Source organism: Haematobia irritans, chromosome 5 (genome assembly GCF_050003625.1).
Source record: "Haematobia irritans isolate KBUSLIRL chromosome 5, ASM5000362v1, whole genome shotgun sequence".
Classification (NCBI taxonomy): domain Eukaryota; kingdom Metazoa; phylum Arthropoda; class Insecta; order Diptera; family Muscidae; genus Haematobia; species Haematobia irritans.
In genome coordinates, this window is record NC_134401.1 from 141,453,972 (window position 1) to 141,471,201 (window position 17,230).

Below are 17,230 nucleotides of genomic sequence, written 5' to 3' on the forward strand. Positions count from 1 at the left end.
TGGTTTCGCGCTGTTGATGACATTGGTAACTTCGTCTGCGGTGAATTGTGGAGTGTCGTCGGCTCGGAGATCACGTATGCGACGAGTGGCTCTTCTTTTCGCTCTATCACTCGCGGGATGCTCGACAAACTGTCGATTGAAATCGACTATCTTACTAATCTCTAGATTTAGTTCTCTGATTCTAGGATCAGCAGGGTTAGCACGACGGCGTTCATCACGCTCGTCGGCGAGTCCCGCCGCTTCGGCTGGGAAGTTGGGCCTCACTTGGGCAATTCGACCAGCGGGTATGAAGCGAGCGTCTGCTGCGTTGCCCTACTGGCAGGAACGAAGCGTTGGGTTCTGAATTATATGTGTGGACGCCAGTCGTACGTGGAATTCAGGGACAAGAAGTCAAAACCACGTAGAGTTAAACTGGGAGTTCCCCAGAGCGGGGTGATATCTCCGGCGCTGTTTAACTTCTACCTGTCCTCGATTCCACCCCCTCCTGACGGCGTCGATATTGTGTCTTATGCGGACGATTGCACAATCATGACATCTGGGCCCATTCTTGATGACATTTGCGATCGATTGAATGTCTACCTCGCTGATCTTACCAGTTATTTCACTGCAAGAAATTTGAGGATATCTCCCACTAAATCCTCAGCCACACTATTTACTACATGGACGGCGGAAGTACGCAGGCAGTTGAATGTCAGAGTCGATGGCGAAACAATTCCGACAACAAACTACCCCAAGATTCTCGGGGTCACATTCGACAGCCTTATAAGTCGTCCGCCCATGCCACTGCAATTTGTGATAAGCTGCGCGGTAGAAACAAGGTCCTTAAGTCGCTTGCCGGCAGCACTTGGGGTGCGGACAAAGAAACCTTGTTAACTACATATAAGGCAATTGGCCGGTCAGTGGTAAACTGTGCAGCGCCAGTGTGGACACCTCAAACGAGCGATACGCAGTGGAATAACATACAGACCTGTCAGAACGCTGCCCTTAGAAACGCAACAGGATGTCTCCGCAGTACACCCCTGGATCACCTTTATGCGGAGACCAAGATCATCCCAGCGCGCCGACACAACAAAATGTTGTCAAATCAGTAACTCTTGGGTTGCCATCGAAGTTGTCATCCGAATCACCATCTTGTGGATAGACAACCTCCACCCAGGAATGTAAGGGTTGATCTTCACCTTCTAGAGTCCGAGATCCAGCGTTACAAAAGAGAGACTCTAGATTAGGCAGCATGAGGATACTGTAGCTGAAGCGGTGAGAAGCTACAAGGTTAATCCTGTTCTCGGAGTCCGACCGCTGCCCATAGCACCGGAGGAGAGAGGCCTCCCACGGCAGACAAGGGTTTTGGCCCAACTAAGATCAGGCAAGTGCAGCCGCCTCAATTAATACTTATCAGTGATTGATAGCAGCGTAGCTGACGTGTGTCCCATCTGTAATCAAGGGTCTCATGACACTCGTCACCTTTTTGCTTGCCCAGCTAAGCCTACCCATCTCACTACCAGATCACTCTGGACACACCCCATCCTTGTCGCAGAGTTCCTTGATCTGGCTACCAGCTGAACTACACAAGCATAGAACAAAATGGATCAAACTACATTAAAAACTGTTACAACAACAAGAACCAATTGATGGTCAGGAAGAATTTTCTGTTTGGCGAAGAAATATCTACTATGAGCTGCGTCCATACTGCAAAACTCATAATTTGAAATTGTAATGTCAACAATTATTTATTTATTCATTTAAGTCTATGGATAGTAATCCTTACAGACTATGATATTATTAAATTTATGTAGGGAAATTAAAAAATCTAAATTAAGGTTATTATTCAATTTACAATGTACATTATATATAGGATTCCACACAATTCCAGCCTAGATATAGAGTATTTCTAGTATATGGATCAAGAAACTCCTTACAATTCCTCTTCACAAACGCTAAAAATTGGGCAGTTTGAAGGACATTTTCGGCAAGAAGCGGACAGCTTTGAACAATGAGGGGTGTTGTATTCCATTAGAGCAACGCCAAGCCACATACATCGAAAGTGACTTCCCAGAAAATCTGGGAGCCTGGTTGGGATGTTCTAGGCACACACCTTAATAAGATATTAAAATCTATTTCTGTCGATAGTGAAAAAGTTTACCGGAGAGAATTTCTCTTCAAAAGAAGTTTTCATAAAATGGCGCGTATCTAACCTTTACGGAAAATAATACATTTATTTTTACTATCAATAGTCCAAGTGAGCCTTAAGTAACTGGCTGTCACTAACCTAATCTACTATACCGAATATATAAACTTCAAATTAGGAATTCAAGGATATCGGCTAAAAAAGCTCAAGAAGTGATATCTTATGCTATGCGACTAACCCCCATTTTCATGAAGCTCCGTTAGTGCTACGTTATCTAAGGAACTTTTAAACCGTGCTATGTACATATCTGCCATCTTGCGTATATATTCCATATACCAGTTAGCAGAAGTGAACCGGAGAAAAGATATTTCCATTTTTCTTTCTGTTAACTGGCAGTTAAAACCTAACGGAGCTAAAGGGTGATACGGTCAAAATTTGGTCTAGGGAAAACGCGTGTAAATCGGTGAAATCGTTTATTTAAAAAATCAAATTAAATTTCTTTTTCAAGTTCAATTAGTATAAAATTCAGGAAAAATATTCAGTTAGGCTTTCGCTTTTCCAAATCCGAATTGCCGGGCCTCACGCTTGACACCTGCTATCAGATTTTGTACAGCCACCTTGTCCACTTTCTTCGCCGCAGAAAGCCAGTTTGCCTTGAACTGCTGCTCGTCCTTAGCAGTTTTTTTGGTCTTCTTTAGGTTCCGCTTGACAATAGCCCAGTATTTCTCAATTGGGCGGAGCTCTGGCGTGTTGGGAGGGTTCTTGTCCTTGGGAACCACCTGCACGTTGTTGGCGGCGTACCACTCCATGGCCTTTTTACCGTAATGGCAAGATGCCAAATCCGGCCAAAACAGTACAGAACAACCGTGTTTTTTCAGAAAAGGCAGCAGACGTTTATTCAAACACTCTTTCACGTAAATTTCTTGGTTGACAGTCCCGGAAGCTATGAAAATGCTGCTTTTTAAGCCACAGGTACAGATGGCTTGCCAAACCAGATATTTCTTTGCGAACTTTGACAGTTTTATGTGCTTGAAAATATCTGCTACCTTTCCCCTTCCTTTTGCCGTATAAAACTCCTGTCCCGGAAGCTGCTTGTAGTCGGCTTTGACGTAGGTTTCGTCGTCCATTACTACGCAGTCAAACTTCGTCAGCATCGTCGTGTACAGCATCGTCCGGCTCGTTTTTTGGCTCGATGCACGGTTGTAGACGATACACCAAGCTTATTTGCGGCATCTCGGAGAGAGAGGTTAGGGTTTCGCTTGAAACTACCGGCAACTCTCTTTGTCGTCTCAGCGGCTTCCGGTTTACGATTTCCCCCCGATCCAGACTTCCTGGCTGTCAACAAACGTTCCCCAAACACTTTAATTACATTTGTAACGGTTGATTTGGCAACTTTTAGCGATTTTGCCAGCTTTGCGAGCGAGTAGCTCGGATTTTCGCGATGCGCGAGCAAAATTTTGATACGCTGCTCTTCTTGCTTGGGCGGCATTTTGACAACTGAAGAGTGAATTCCAAAATCAAAATAGGAGCAACATTCTACACACACACACCCTCAAAATGAGGGGTGTTCAGGTTTTTTAAATGCAAAATTGAAAGAAATACGTCAAGTTTATATTGACCAAATTTTGACCGTATCACCCTTTACATGCAAAATGGCATGTAAAAGCAAACAAATCATATGGAATTTTAAGTTCACACAAAAAATTTTTTCTCTGATTCAATCACCAAATTAATTGATCCAATTGATTTTTTAATTGAAATGTCTTCAATCACGAAAATCACAGTTTTAATTGGGCATAGAAAAAATTCTTGATTAAAAAATTAATTGATTTTTTCAGCAAAATTAAATTAATTTTTTAATTGATTCAATTAAAAATTTAATTGATGTTGATTGCAAAACGCAATTAATTTATTAATTAAAAAAGGTAACTATTTTTAATTACTTAGTTAGATTGGCTTAGAGTTTTTATTTGGATTAACAAATGAATGTTTGAAATACATTTTTAATTAAAATAGTAAAAAAAAATCACCACTTTTTTAACTGAATTAGTCTTCCGAATTTGATTAAAAAGTTAATTGTATCAATTAATTTTTTAATTAAACATTTTAAAAATTTCAATCATTGACTTAATTAACTTAATGTTTCTATCATGATTAAAAAGTTAATTTATCAATCAATTTATTAATTGAAAAAATTTTCAACTTCAATTAACTTTTTAATTGGAAATATTTTGGTGATATTTTTTTCTGTGTTGTTGCCACTCGTATAAACGGTTTTTTCTTGAGCTTGCGTAAATGTCAGTGTTTCTTATGTGAGTATAATTTCTAATCATGAGTGTGAATAAACTAGTGATCACATGCACATCTTTAACTTTAACTACTACTCGGTAACAAATCTTTCTATAAAGTATTCTTCGCTTTACATTTCGTGCATACAAATCATCAACGCCGTCGAAGTCTTCTAAAACAAAAGAATCACAAAAAAAAAAACAAAAACAATTATTTAATTATTTTGTGGTTTGAAGGTTTGCCAAACAGTCACAGGTCGCAACTAAGATTATTAAACTCATCTTTTCAATTTCACACCTTTTCAAGGAAACGTGTTTGTTTCTTTTGTTTTATTCATTTGGGCCTCATTGCCAAAAGTAGACTGCACGAGAATATTTGGTTAATAACCAAACTTCACTTTACTTTTGACCCAGTTTTTGAGGTAAAAATTAATTTCATCTAAATGCGAAACCGCTAAAAAGGTTAATTTCCATTGTGGGAAATTTCTAGTCAACATTGTCCAGAGTAGCTGGTGGAAGGAAATGTAGAAAGGAATTTAGATTATTGTTCAAAACACATACAAAGGAATGTAGAGAGCGTATTGCTGGTATATGCCGGCTGAAACCTTAAGATATCATCGTTTTGTGTGTCTTTTTTCCCCCCGATAGCTATTTTCGGTGGCCAATTATTTACTTGAACATTTTCAGCAATGTAGTTGCTGCTTTGTTTCCGTGATTGTTTGACTATAGCTTCAATGGCCACTAGATAAAACATCTTAACACACGGTTCACAAAACAAGATCAAAAAAGGCTCAGCAACAACTTTTGGTCTTGCCTTACAAAAAAACAACAATATTCAACAATTCACCGCAGCAACTGCTGCCAAGTACAAAATAGACACCACCCGCAATAAAATTTGCATAAACCCCACAAAATTTTAGATGACATCATTTAATACCATCAGGTGTTCTTGCGTTCTTTCTCTTATTTTCTTCGTTCACGTCAATATTTTAGGGAGGATTTGTTTATTATTTGAAAAAATGAAAAAGTGCGTTTGGCGAAGCAAGCAAAGTATGGATTTAGTTGGGTATTGTAGAGATTTGTTGGCAAAGTGCCGTTGGTTCGTTTATATTTAAATATGTATTTTTTGTGTTTAATTGGTCGGCACACAAACAAAAACGTTTGCTGCTCTCTCACGAAAGCACAACAAAACAACGACCATTTCTAGTTAATTAGATTTTTATTCACTAAAAAGAAAAAAAATACATTTTTGATGGACAAGAGTTCTAGTGTAAAATGTGGATATAACAATAACAGTTACTGTGAATCAGAAAAAAAGACTATTGTGAAATTTAATAGGAAGGTGAATAGAGTCCACATTTGATTGCGATGGAATTTTTATATAGAAAGCAAGGACTTTCTTGAAAACTTTGCAGACAAATAGGGGTTTAAATAATATGGTATACGGCTCGTGACGGGATACATACATTGTCCACGTGATAGTTTGGAAACATCTTTCCAAGAACGATTCATACGTTTTATCTTCAACTATATAATACTCCGACCTAAAACTAAAAACTAAAACTTCCCTCAATATATTTTTCACTTGAGAATATAATATGTGACATGACCAATTTTTTCTCCAGTAAAAAAACAGAATTGGATTAATATTAAAGGCAACATTTAGGTGTCATTTCTCATAATATCAATTTGAAAGGGACAAAATTAATAAGACAGGAGTTCTTCCAGCTATATCCGACGCGTATGCTTCAGTACAGCAGTCGGTAACTTCTCACAAGTGGTCACACAGTAATATATTCTTCTCACCTATTGGCGACTGTGGCTACCTGTTTTGAGAGGTTTGACTGTACTAACGAAGCGGTGACATCTTTCTTCTAGTTCCTATTATAGGGTATGTTATACATATTCTCAGAAATTCATACCAAACAAGTAAGGAAAGTCTAAAGTCGGGCGGGGCCGACTATATTATACCCTGCACCACTTTGTAGATCTAAATACCATATCACATCCGTCAAATGTTGTGGGTGCTATATATAAAGGTTTGTCCCAATTTACATACATTTAAATATCACTCGATCTGGGCAGAATTTGATACACTTCTACAAAATCTATAGAATCAAAATTTTAGTCGGCTAATGCACTAGGGTTGAAAACAATGTTAGCAAAAAAAATATGGGAAACATTTCAATCTGAAGCAATTTTAAGGAAAATTCGCAAAAGTTTATTTATGATTTATCGCTCGATATATATATGTATTAGAAGTTAAGGAAAATTAGAGTCATTTTTATAACTTTTCGACTAAGCAGTGGCGATTTTACAAGGAAAATGTTGGTATTTCGACCATTTTTGTCGAAATCAGAAAAACATATATAGGGGAGCTATATCTAAATCTGAACCGATTTCAACCAAATTTATCACACATAGCTACAATGCTAATTCTACGCTCTGTGCAAAATTTCAACTAAATCGGAGTAAAAAATTGGCCTCTGTGGTCATATGAATGTAAATCGGGCGAAAGCTATATATGGGAGCTATATCTAAATCTGAACCGATTTCAACCAAATTTGGCACACTTGACTATAGTACTAATTGTTCTTCTTGTACAAAATTTTAAGCAACTTAGTGTAAAACTCTGGCTTCTGGGGCCATATAAGTCCATATCGGGCGAAATATATATATGGGAGCTATATCTAAATTTGACCCGATTTCTTCCAAAATCAATAGGGTTCTATTCTGAGCCAAAACACATACTTGTGCCAAATTTGAAGTCGATTGGACTAAAACTGCGACCTAAACTTTGATTACAAAAATGTGTTCACAGACAGACGGACATGGCTATATCGACTCAGGAGCCCACCCTGCGCATTTTTGCCAAAGACACCATGTGTCTATCTCGTCTCCTTCTGGGTGTTGCAAACATATGCACTAACTTATAATACCCTGTCCCACAGTGTGGCGCAGAGTATAAAAATATCAATAAAACCTAAACCAATAAGATAAAGATTTTAGACTTCCCACATTTAGTGATGCAAATATTTCCGCTTTTCTTTTAGTTTTCTCACCATTTTAACAATAACAAACAAAAATTTTAAAAGTTTATTATTTAAACTTTTAGCACGCTTAGTACTTTTCAAGAAAATAACCTTGTGAAGACAATGCCAATAGTGAAACAAAGTGACTGTCACTTGGTCGTTTTTCATTTCGAAGGACAAACAATAGGAATATCCTGCAAAAGGGTAAATAGTAAAAAAGTTGCTAAGTTTTACAGGAAATTTTATTTTTTCTCTTTGAAAGTATACATCTGAAAATAAATTCCTTTAGAAAAAATGCAATATAAATTATATTTTTTTCCGTGAATTTTGGCCTCTACATTATGATACATACTGATAAGGTTATAGGATTTTATCAACGCTTTCAAAATCACATGCTGAATATTACTTGCGTTTTTAATCGCTTATTTTTCAATTTTCCAAGGCTTTTTTTCAAGGCCTTTAATATGATTTTATTGCAGTTGTATATTATTTGTATTTTAATTTACCAAGAAGAATTCTTGTCGTTGGTACTTTGTGCGAGTTTTCTTAGTCACGTATTGCAACAAGCTTTTGATGGAGATTTAGGACATCGAAATATGTACCAGTCAAAGTTGAAATAAGATGGATACCACAAAAGATCTTTTGAATATGGAACAATTAATAGATGGTATAATAATTTGTGGATTCCGCACTGAATATAAAAAAACATATATCGTTATTAGACCAGAAGGCAACGATCTTTTTGTAGCCTTGTAAACGAACATCAATCTCCAAAGCGAAATATAATCATCAATATTGCATCCCACAAATTCTTTTACCTTTCCACTCACATGTTCGTACCATTTGACTCCAAATAGATATCGAACTATCCCATTCACAATGAGCTTTTATATATATATATTAAAATTCTGAATGCACGATACCAATTCCAAACCGTAGTTCACTTGTGTCATATTAAATGCAAATGAGACTTTAAGCCTGGCGCGAAGTGGCAAATGCAACTCACAATTATACAAGTTTCCGAAGACCAAGTGTAACCCTATTAGAGATAAGGTCAATATTATCCCCAAAATCCCTAATCGGCCCAAATGATGTCATCCCGAATCCGAAAAGATATGGCTTAACTACATTCAACTTGCAAGCCATTTTGAAGACGTTACACTTTTTATTAAAATCGAAATCTTCATTTCGTACCGAAATCTAGTCATACACTCACAATTTAGGATTTAATATAGATCACTACAAGTTTGAATCAAGAGCATACTACCATATAAAATATTTGATATATCGGCAAGAGGAGCATTCATATTCACAATTGTTTCCGATTTGATAGTTAATCTTTGTGACAAAACTTGCCGCAGAAATATCTTCAATTATTTGGACTTCATTCCAGACGAAAAAATTGAACGTGTCAATTATCACTTTTATGAAGATACAGCTTTGGAATGGGAAAAATCGAATGTATGTGTCGTGAATATTTGATTTTAAACTGTCATTTACTTAATATTATTATTCTCTTAAACTAAATACCACTTACTACTTTTTAAAAGCAATATGTACATTGGAAAGAAGCGCTCAAAAGAAATGATTGCAGTCAATAGCGAACAATTATTTTTTTCCATTCCGCAATTCGTGACACACTAATACACGTTTATAATTGTAAACAACTTTTTTTACCTCTGTTATTTTTGTTGTTGTCATTGCTTTTTTGGGCAACTTTCGATATCAAAAAAGTGCAACATAAACATAAAAACATTTTGGGTGCATACATAAAAGTTAAGGTTACTTTAGTACCCACAAGCAATGCTTGCCGTTTCCATGTGTGCTCCTCCCGCCACGGGGGAATGGAAAGACGCTTAACACGTTTTCTCTTGCATATGTAGTTGTGAACGAGCTTTTATTTATAAACATTAAATTATTTATATTTTCTTGAAATAAATCCAATTATCAAATATATATTCAACCAAAAAGGCCAAATGTAATCTTGCCGTTTCATAATAGTCTTTTTTTTCTTTTCCAATGCCAGAAGAGTTCTCTCGCTTGACAGTTTCGACACTTACCTTTAAACTTATTTCATATTATAGAGAGAATAATTGTTTTTTTGCTGAGTTTTAGATGAAATATTTATTTAATATTTTCAATATTTTATGGTATTCAAATTAACGAAAATGTGCGTTAGCATTATTTAACCGATAAATAACAACAAAAATTATATCTTTTTTGTAAACAATAAGAATGACAATGAGGAATTGTCAAACCTACAGCTGATATGTGATGTCATATTGGCGCTTTTCTTCACAGCGTGGTTTTCTGTTGACGTTACATTGCTTAAACCCTGTATACACTATGAAACATTAACGGTGTCAATGCAATTTGCTACTTTTAATGAAAACCCACAAATATGTTAATTTTTTTTTTATTTGGGAACATTTGAGCGATTTTTCTTTCACTTTCTAATATAATTTTCTTATTATTCTTTCGTTCGACTGCAAAACCAATTTTTTTTTATAAATTTTTTTTTTTTTTATAAATTTACCTGTTCGGGACATCTTATTCGAACGAAATTAGTCGATTCAGATATAAGAATTTGGCAGTTTGTTTAATTTGTGGTTATACCACATATCAAAACATATCAAAAATATTTGAACCTAATGCGTCTTATGCGCTTTACAGACTATCAGTTATTCCGGACGGAATGTCGGTGTTTGTAAAGAATCGTATAGTGTGTCGGATCGATACGACTTGTCGGCGATGATTAAATAATCGGTAAATGTGTTATCGATCCCATTAACATGCAGCAGTATCGATTATGCCTTCGGACTTAACTTATAATGTGCACAATATATGGGATATGTTCGACACGAGCACTGTCGTCCGGAATAACTGATAGTCTGTAAAGCGCATTACACAATCTATACGACAATTCGTTGGTGACTAAATAATCGGTAAATGTGTTATCGATCCCGTAAACTTATAAAGTGGCCAATATATGGGATATGTTGGACATGTCCACTTTCGTCCGGATAAACTTATAGTCTGCAAGGCGCATAATGCGCTTTACAAATTATCAGTTATTCCGGACGGGATGTCGGTGTATGTAAAGAATCTTACAGTGTGTCGGATTGATACGACTTGTCGGCGACGACTAAATAATCGGTAAATGTGTTATCGATCCCATAAACATGCAGCAGTATCGATTATGCCTTCGGACTTAACTGATAATGTGCACAATATATGGGATATGTTCGACACGAGCACTGTCGTCCGGAATAACTTATAGTCTGTAAAGCGCATAACGCCGCCAGGCTCCGCTACTAGTTTCCTATTTCCTCTTTTATGGTTAACGTTTCGACCTCTTAATGCTGCCATTTTAATGAACAGAAAAGAATTCAAAGGAGCAAACAGTGGAAAACTTAAATGGAAATATAAATAAATTGTGGGTGAAATAATTGAGATTAGTTCGCGAAAATTTTAACTCGAAAAGCGAACATAGTACTTACCTTAAGGCAGATAAATTAACCCAATTGATGTGCAGTTTCTTGTTCCTCAATATATCGGCAAGACATTATGGGAATATTTGTTTCCTCATTTATAATTTTGATTATTTCAGGAAAAGTAATCGCGAAAATAGAGAGATTTTCAACTCGAAAACCGAACATAGTAACCACCTTAAAATGGTGGAAATGCTTTCAATTTGCCACTATGCCTGCCATAATTTCCACAATGGAATTTGAAACCTTTTTAAATTACTACCTTCTTTACAAAATAAATTAAAAAGATACAAAAAGCGAAAACAAGAGCGTATATTTTACAATAAAAGGAAATGCCAATATTTACAAATCACCTTTTCAAAAAGCGATATTAAATATAAAAAAAAGATTTTGAGCATAATGTCAACGTATTAGAAAAGTACGAAAAATTATTGAAATAAGCCTTATCTTGCAAAAGGAATGATCCAAATCATCAATTCAGCTAGCTTTTTATTCTAATAGACTAGTAAATCACTTTTTTTCAGAATTTGTTAATTACCTTAGCGTAGTGTATATTGCGGGAAAATATTGAAATAATGTATGCAGCTCCTGCGAAAATTCTTGCTGCGTGTCAATAATACACTTACGTCATGTATTTCTTATGGGAGCGGAGCTAAAGGTAGACAATCGCTAACAACGTTGCTCGGAATTTTCGCAATTGAGACATACCGGCAAACAAATTATTTGTTAATCGCATTTAAGAATATTGAAGGTCTGGGAAATTCGGTGTCCAAATAATCCAACAACAACTAAAAAGAAGCTCTTGAATATACAAAAACAATTTTTGGTTCTTCAAAATTAAATGAGTTGGGTAACGTTTTGCTAGAACTTGAATTACATAAAAAATAACTGGCATGCCCGCCTTGCATATATAGGAAGGTAGGTTCAGTCCTAGTTTTAGCCAAACACCAAACAGTTTTTCAGCGGTGACATTTCTGAGAACGTCGTTCGAGCTCGTCTATAAAAAGTAGGTCCATTGCCATCGAGCTAAACATCAGGCAGCACGCAGTGATAAGAGAAAAGTTCACCACTGTGGTATCACAATGGGCTGAATAGTAAAAGTAAGCCTGAAATATCGGCTTGCCACTATATCTATCTTAACCTAACCTTGAGGTGTTTTTCTATGTCTGTATGAGTGTTAAGGAAAAAATTTTTGGAATTGATAAATTAGACAATTCCCTCCATGTTAGGAAGATACAGAGGAATGTCGTTGTTAAAACACTAACTTATGGCCGGCCTTTTTGAACAAATTTGGTACAACAAAATCTTTCCCTGGAATCGAAAAAGTTACTTTTTCGACATTCATTCTGTCCATTTGCACTTGTGACATGGTAGAATAAGTGAAATTCCATGTGTCAAGAAATACTCCTACATTACCAAATAAATTGACCCACGGACAAGCGAAATCTAGAGATACAGTTTGTCAAGAAAGTGTTTTGACAATGGGATAAAAATTATGTTTTGTTCCAAAATTAAATATAATGAAATTTTAAAAAAATATTTTATTATGTATTTTGCAAAGTATACATACGTACACAGAATTAAAAATTTAATAAAATATTTATTATTTCAATTATTTCTAGAAGTTGAAATAGTTGGCAATGTCAAAAGACTTTCTTGACATACTGTATATCGTCTCAGAAGGCGTTGGGGAATCGATCAATACATAAAACTTAGGTTAGGTATAGTGTCAACCAGTTATTTGAGGCCCTTTTAAACTTTTCAGTCCACAGTGGTAAACTTCTGTCTAATGACCCGATCCGATATTTAGCTCAAACGACCCGATACCATATTTAGCTCAATGACAAAGGACCTTATTATTCAAGCAATATTACTTTGAAACCACTTAGAGAAGCTTTTAAATATTCAGGAATTTAGTAAATAATAGTTCAAAGTCCATGAGCCTTTAGTAGATAATACGGGAGGCGTTATATGAGTTTTTTTTTGTTTGTTGTCACTAAGGAATATTGAAATATATTTATTATTATATCTTGTAACGATTGAGTACCTCTGTGAGAATGTTTTACTGGTTAAGTTGGCATTAAATTAAAAATAAAGAGCACCAGCATTACCGAGAGAGGATAAAACACCGCTGAAAAAATGATGTTCGGTCGAAATAAAGCCATCACCCTTTGAGTGCAACGTTGGTATTTTAACCATTATCCTATGGTGGCTCCCATGAGGCCATCAGTACAATTAACCTATATAAAGGGTGATTCTTTTGAGGTTAGGATTTTCATGCATTAGTATTTGACAGATCACGTGGGATTTCAGACATGGTGTCAAAGAGAAAGATGCTCAGTATGCTTTGACATTTCATCATGAATAGACGAACGATCTGCCACAACGTCGAATTTTCAGTGAATGGGCCCTAGAAAAGTTGGCAGAAAATCCGCTTTTTTATCGACAAATTTTGTTCAGCGATGAGGCTCATTTCTGGTTGAATGGCTACGTAAATAAGCAAAATTGCCGCATTTGGAGTGAAGAGCAACCAGAAGCCGTTCAAGAACTGCCCATGCATCCCGAAAAATGCACTGTTTGGTGTGGTTTGTACGCTGGTGGAATCATTGGACCGTATTTTTTCAAAGATGCTGTTGGACGCAACGTTACGGTGAATGGCGATCGCTATCGTTCGATGCTAACAAACTTTTTGTTGCCAAAAATGGAAGAACTGAACTTGGTTGACATGTGGTTTCAACAAGATGGCGCTACATGCCACACAGCTCGCGATTCTATGGCCATTTTGAGGGAAAACTTCGGAGAACAATTCATCTCAAGAAATGGACCGGTAAGTTGGCCACCAAGATCATGCGATTTGACGCCTTTAGACTATTTTTTGTGGGGCTACGTCAAGTCTAAAGTCTACAGAAATAAGCCAGCAACTATTCCAGCTTTGGAAGACAACATTTCCGAAGAAATTCGGGCTATTCCGGCCGAAATGCTCGAAAAAGTTGCCCAAAATTGGACTTTCCGAATGGACCACCTAAGACGCAGCCGCGGTCAACATTTAAATGAAATTATCTTCAAAAAGTAAATGTCATGGACCAATCTAACGTTTCAAATAAAGAACCGATGAGATTTTGCAAATTTTATGCGTTTTTTTTTTTAAAAAAGTTATCAAGCTCTTAACAAATCACCCTTTATAAGGTTGTGTCGCCTATAACCATATTAAATTTTGTTGACCTCATATATATGTGAAATTCTTAATTAGGTTTTTGCTACCATTCGTAGACTCGACAAATATTGTCTGAATGGGTAATTTTTTATTTATAACCTTCGTATTAGAAAATTTCACATTTGGAAAAGTTTTTTTTTCGATTTTCAAGAAGATGGATAGAAAATTGTTTTTATGAAACCCACTTCTCAATATGAGCGTTTGGTAATCATTTTGCGCACTGTATATCATTTTATAAACTTAAGGTTTATAAAGCATTCAAATAATCGCTTGGAGAACTCGTAGATAATTAACAATTGATACTATAATACTATAATGTAAGACTAACGCATTTCCAAAGTGCTACCGAAGAGTACGCCAAATTCGGTTGCTTTTATAATAGCTTCTTAAATTTGTATTTATCATCTGTTATAACAGACAATAAAAAAACAAAAGCTCGCTAGGAAGCTGCGGTCATTAGACAATAAAGGAGACCCCTAGAACGACCACAGTGAGAGTCGTCCAAATTGTTTCGGCATTCATTTAGCTCAAATATAGGTGGATTTCAGTCAGAAAATTGAATAGATTTGCATTAGAAAAGTTAAATTGTCTCTTATTATCATCAACAATTTTTGTTGGTTTTATATTTTTCTAAAAGCAACTAGTTTACATTTTGAAACTAATTTATAGACTGCAAGAAAACATCCCGTTTATAAAAAAAAAAATACACAATTTTGGTAGTTTGTACTTTGCACATAACTTTTTTCTAAATTGTAAAAACATCCCGTTGTTGTCGATAAAATAAGCCGATGATGTATTCATACTATATCTAAATCTCTATCCAGGGGCCAAATCACCGCATTCGTCATCGAGTTCTGTTTCGTATCGAGAAACATTTCGATCGCTGTAAAATTTTGGATCACCGCATTCGATCGTATTTTATTTTGTCTACTACTTTTTTTTTACATTGCTGTAAACATATGGTAATAAGAAATTGGAAGCAAAAGATGATTTCAAAACTTTTTGTGATCAAAATATGTATATGTGTAAAAATTATTATGAATCCATGTGTTTTTGTTTTCCTCGTCTTCGGATTCAGAGGATGAGTACAAAGTGGCATAAATAAGGAAAAATATTCGAGACAAAATCAGTCGTTTAGCATTGTCTGAAGTACATTGCCTATAAGTGATTCTATTTTGAAGTGAGTGCTTTTAACTAATTGTGTTTTTAACATCCACAAATTTAAAAGACGCTTTCGTCTGTCAAAAGAAGCTTTTAAATATTTTCTTGAAAAAATGAGTTTTTTTGAAGCGGCTACTGTATTTTGCCAAAATATATAAATAATACTTCCATTTTCACCAACTTGTTTCTTTTTGTTTACAGTTTTTCTACTCCTTTAAATGGAAACCATGCCTTTTTCGGTAGACACCTCCGAAGATCTCCACAACCCCCTTGACCAGACATACTTTTTTCTTCTGTATGCAAAGTCGCTGTCCAGGAGCCATTTCAGAAACTTTCACTGGACATTGCTCTAAGTTTTCATTTTTAAAACGTCACAAAGGTATTCGTGCTACATCTAAATCTCTATTCAGTTCATATAAATGGAACCCATGCTATTTTTATACAAACACCTTTGAAGATCTCCACAACCCCCTTGACCAGACATTCTTTCTTCTTCTGTATGCAAAGTCGCTGTCCAGCAGCCATTTCAGAAACATTGCTATGTAGTTTTCATTTGTGAAACGTCTTCTACATTGTTTTAGTTTACTTGGTTTCTTTCGTATCTCATATATAAATCAATTTTTTTCCATTATGACAATTGACAGGATTTTTCTGATTGCAAACCTATCGACAGAATGGAATCCAAAATGCTCATATACGCCTTGGTTATCTCCCCATTTTCTTTTCCACAGTGCTTTTTTAAGGTTAAGGCATAATAGCGTGCTTTCCCGAATGTTCGTGTGGTGTACTGCACTATGATGTCTAACCACACATTTTTTCCAAATCCCTTTCCACAAAGAACACACAAATGAATAGGTACACATTAATGATTTCACTTCAAGTAAGGAATCCAAAGATTTCAACTCTTTATTCTTCAAACATTTTCACAAACTTTCATAGAAAATTTTGCAAAGTTGTTAAACTTGGAGCAAAGACCAACACACCAAAAAGCGTGAATGGAATTGCTCCAAAAAATTGATGACTTGAAGCTGCTAAAAAAGGTTGTTGTACGTCATACAAGGAATTCTGCAAAGAAACAAAAACAAGGTACAATTAGTTGATGCGGCCAAAAGTGCAAATCCTATACGGCCTGATAAATTTACTTCCAGACATAATGGAGGCACACAGGCGAGAAACACTTACGTTGTATAGTCATTTCCAGAGTCACATCTTATTTGGACCTTGCACGCATCTTTCTGCGCTTACGCTTCAACCTACGCATACGCTTCTTACGCCACTGTAATTAAAAAACATTAAATAGATGAGTAAAAACTCATTTTTATTTCGAACAATGTGTGTGCACATAAATTCTGGCAAAAAAAATACACAATTAAATGCCGGAGAAATCAATGCAATCGTATAAAAACACTTGAAATATACACATTATATTGAAATTTGGTATTTATTGCAATAGTTTACATGTACTCTTTTTGTTTTTATATTTTGCACATTTCTTTTTCTCTATTCAAACTTTTTCTAGAACACAATTTACCTTAGCTCTCATTTTCCTTCTTAACTCGAAGACGACTTGAGAACGAAAGAAAGATTTAACGGAAGTGCTTCTATTCGTTGACTTAAATGTCAAGCATGTGTCATCGGATATGCTTGTCATGACAGGGTCGTATTTGCGGTGGTCAATCATATGCTTGAGAAAATATGAAATCAGCCCTGGTGGTAGTAGTAGGAATATACCATTTAATCACATATAGATGGCGCTCGATAAAAAACCAGGTTTTTAGATTTCTCCAAAGATAACTATGAATAAAATATAATGAACATATTTGGATTTCTTAAATGCAGTAGGATTCAAAATATGAAATAATATAAGAACGCATACAAAAACGTTAGAAGTTAAAATTTCCATAATCATTTTTAAGTTT

At 35.6% G+C, this 17,230-nt stretch overlaps 3 protein-coding genes across 3 annotated transcripts in view; 1 reads left to right on the forward strand and 2 right to left on the reverse strand.

Moving 5' to 3' along the window:
* Positions 1-9,680, reverse strand: part of Tpc2 (Thiamine pyrophosphate carrier protein 2) — a 94,480-nt gene extending 84,800 nt beyond the window's left edge. Inside the window, exon 1 of the mRNA XM_075308942.1 lies at positions 9,506-9,680. The gene's annotated coding sequence lies outside the window, so the exon portion shown is untranslated. The remainder of the gene's footprint in view (positions 1-9,505) is intronic.
* NaCP60E (Na channel protein 60E) overlaps positions 1-17,230 on the forward strand; it is a 424,396-nt gene that overhangs the window by 335,208 nt on the left and 71,958 nt on the right. The window lies entirely within an intron of this gene.
* On the reverse strand, positions 16,181-17,007 carry RpL41 (ribosomal protein L41). The gene is made up of 3 exons (XM_075312188.1): positions 16,843-17,007; positions 16,494-16,587; positions 16,181-16,376 (listed from the first exon to the last, which is right to left on the reverse strand). The coding sequence occupies exons 1-2, from the start codon at positions 16,990-16,992 to the stop codon at positions 16,522-16,524; spliced, it is 216 nt and encodes a 71-aa protein (XP_075168303.1). The 5' UTR covers positions 16,993-17,007; the 3' UTR covers positions 16,181-16,376; positions 16,494-16,521.

Coding starts and splice junctions, on each gene's coding strand:
- RpL41 (XM_075312188.1), bottom strand. CDS start 16,992: ATGATTGACCACCGCAAATACGACCCTGTCATGACAAGCATATCCGAT. Junction 16,588..16,842: donor GAAGGAAAATGAGAGCTAAG/GTAAATTGTGTT, acceptor TTTTAATTACAG/TGGCGTAAGAAGCGTATGCG.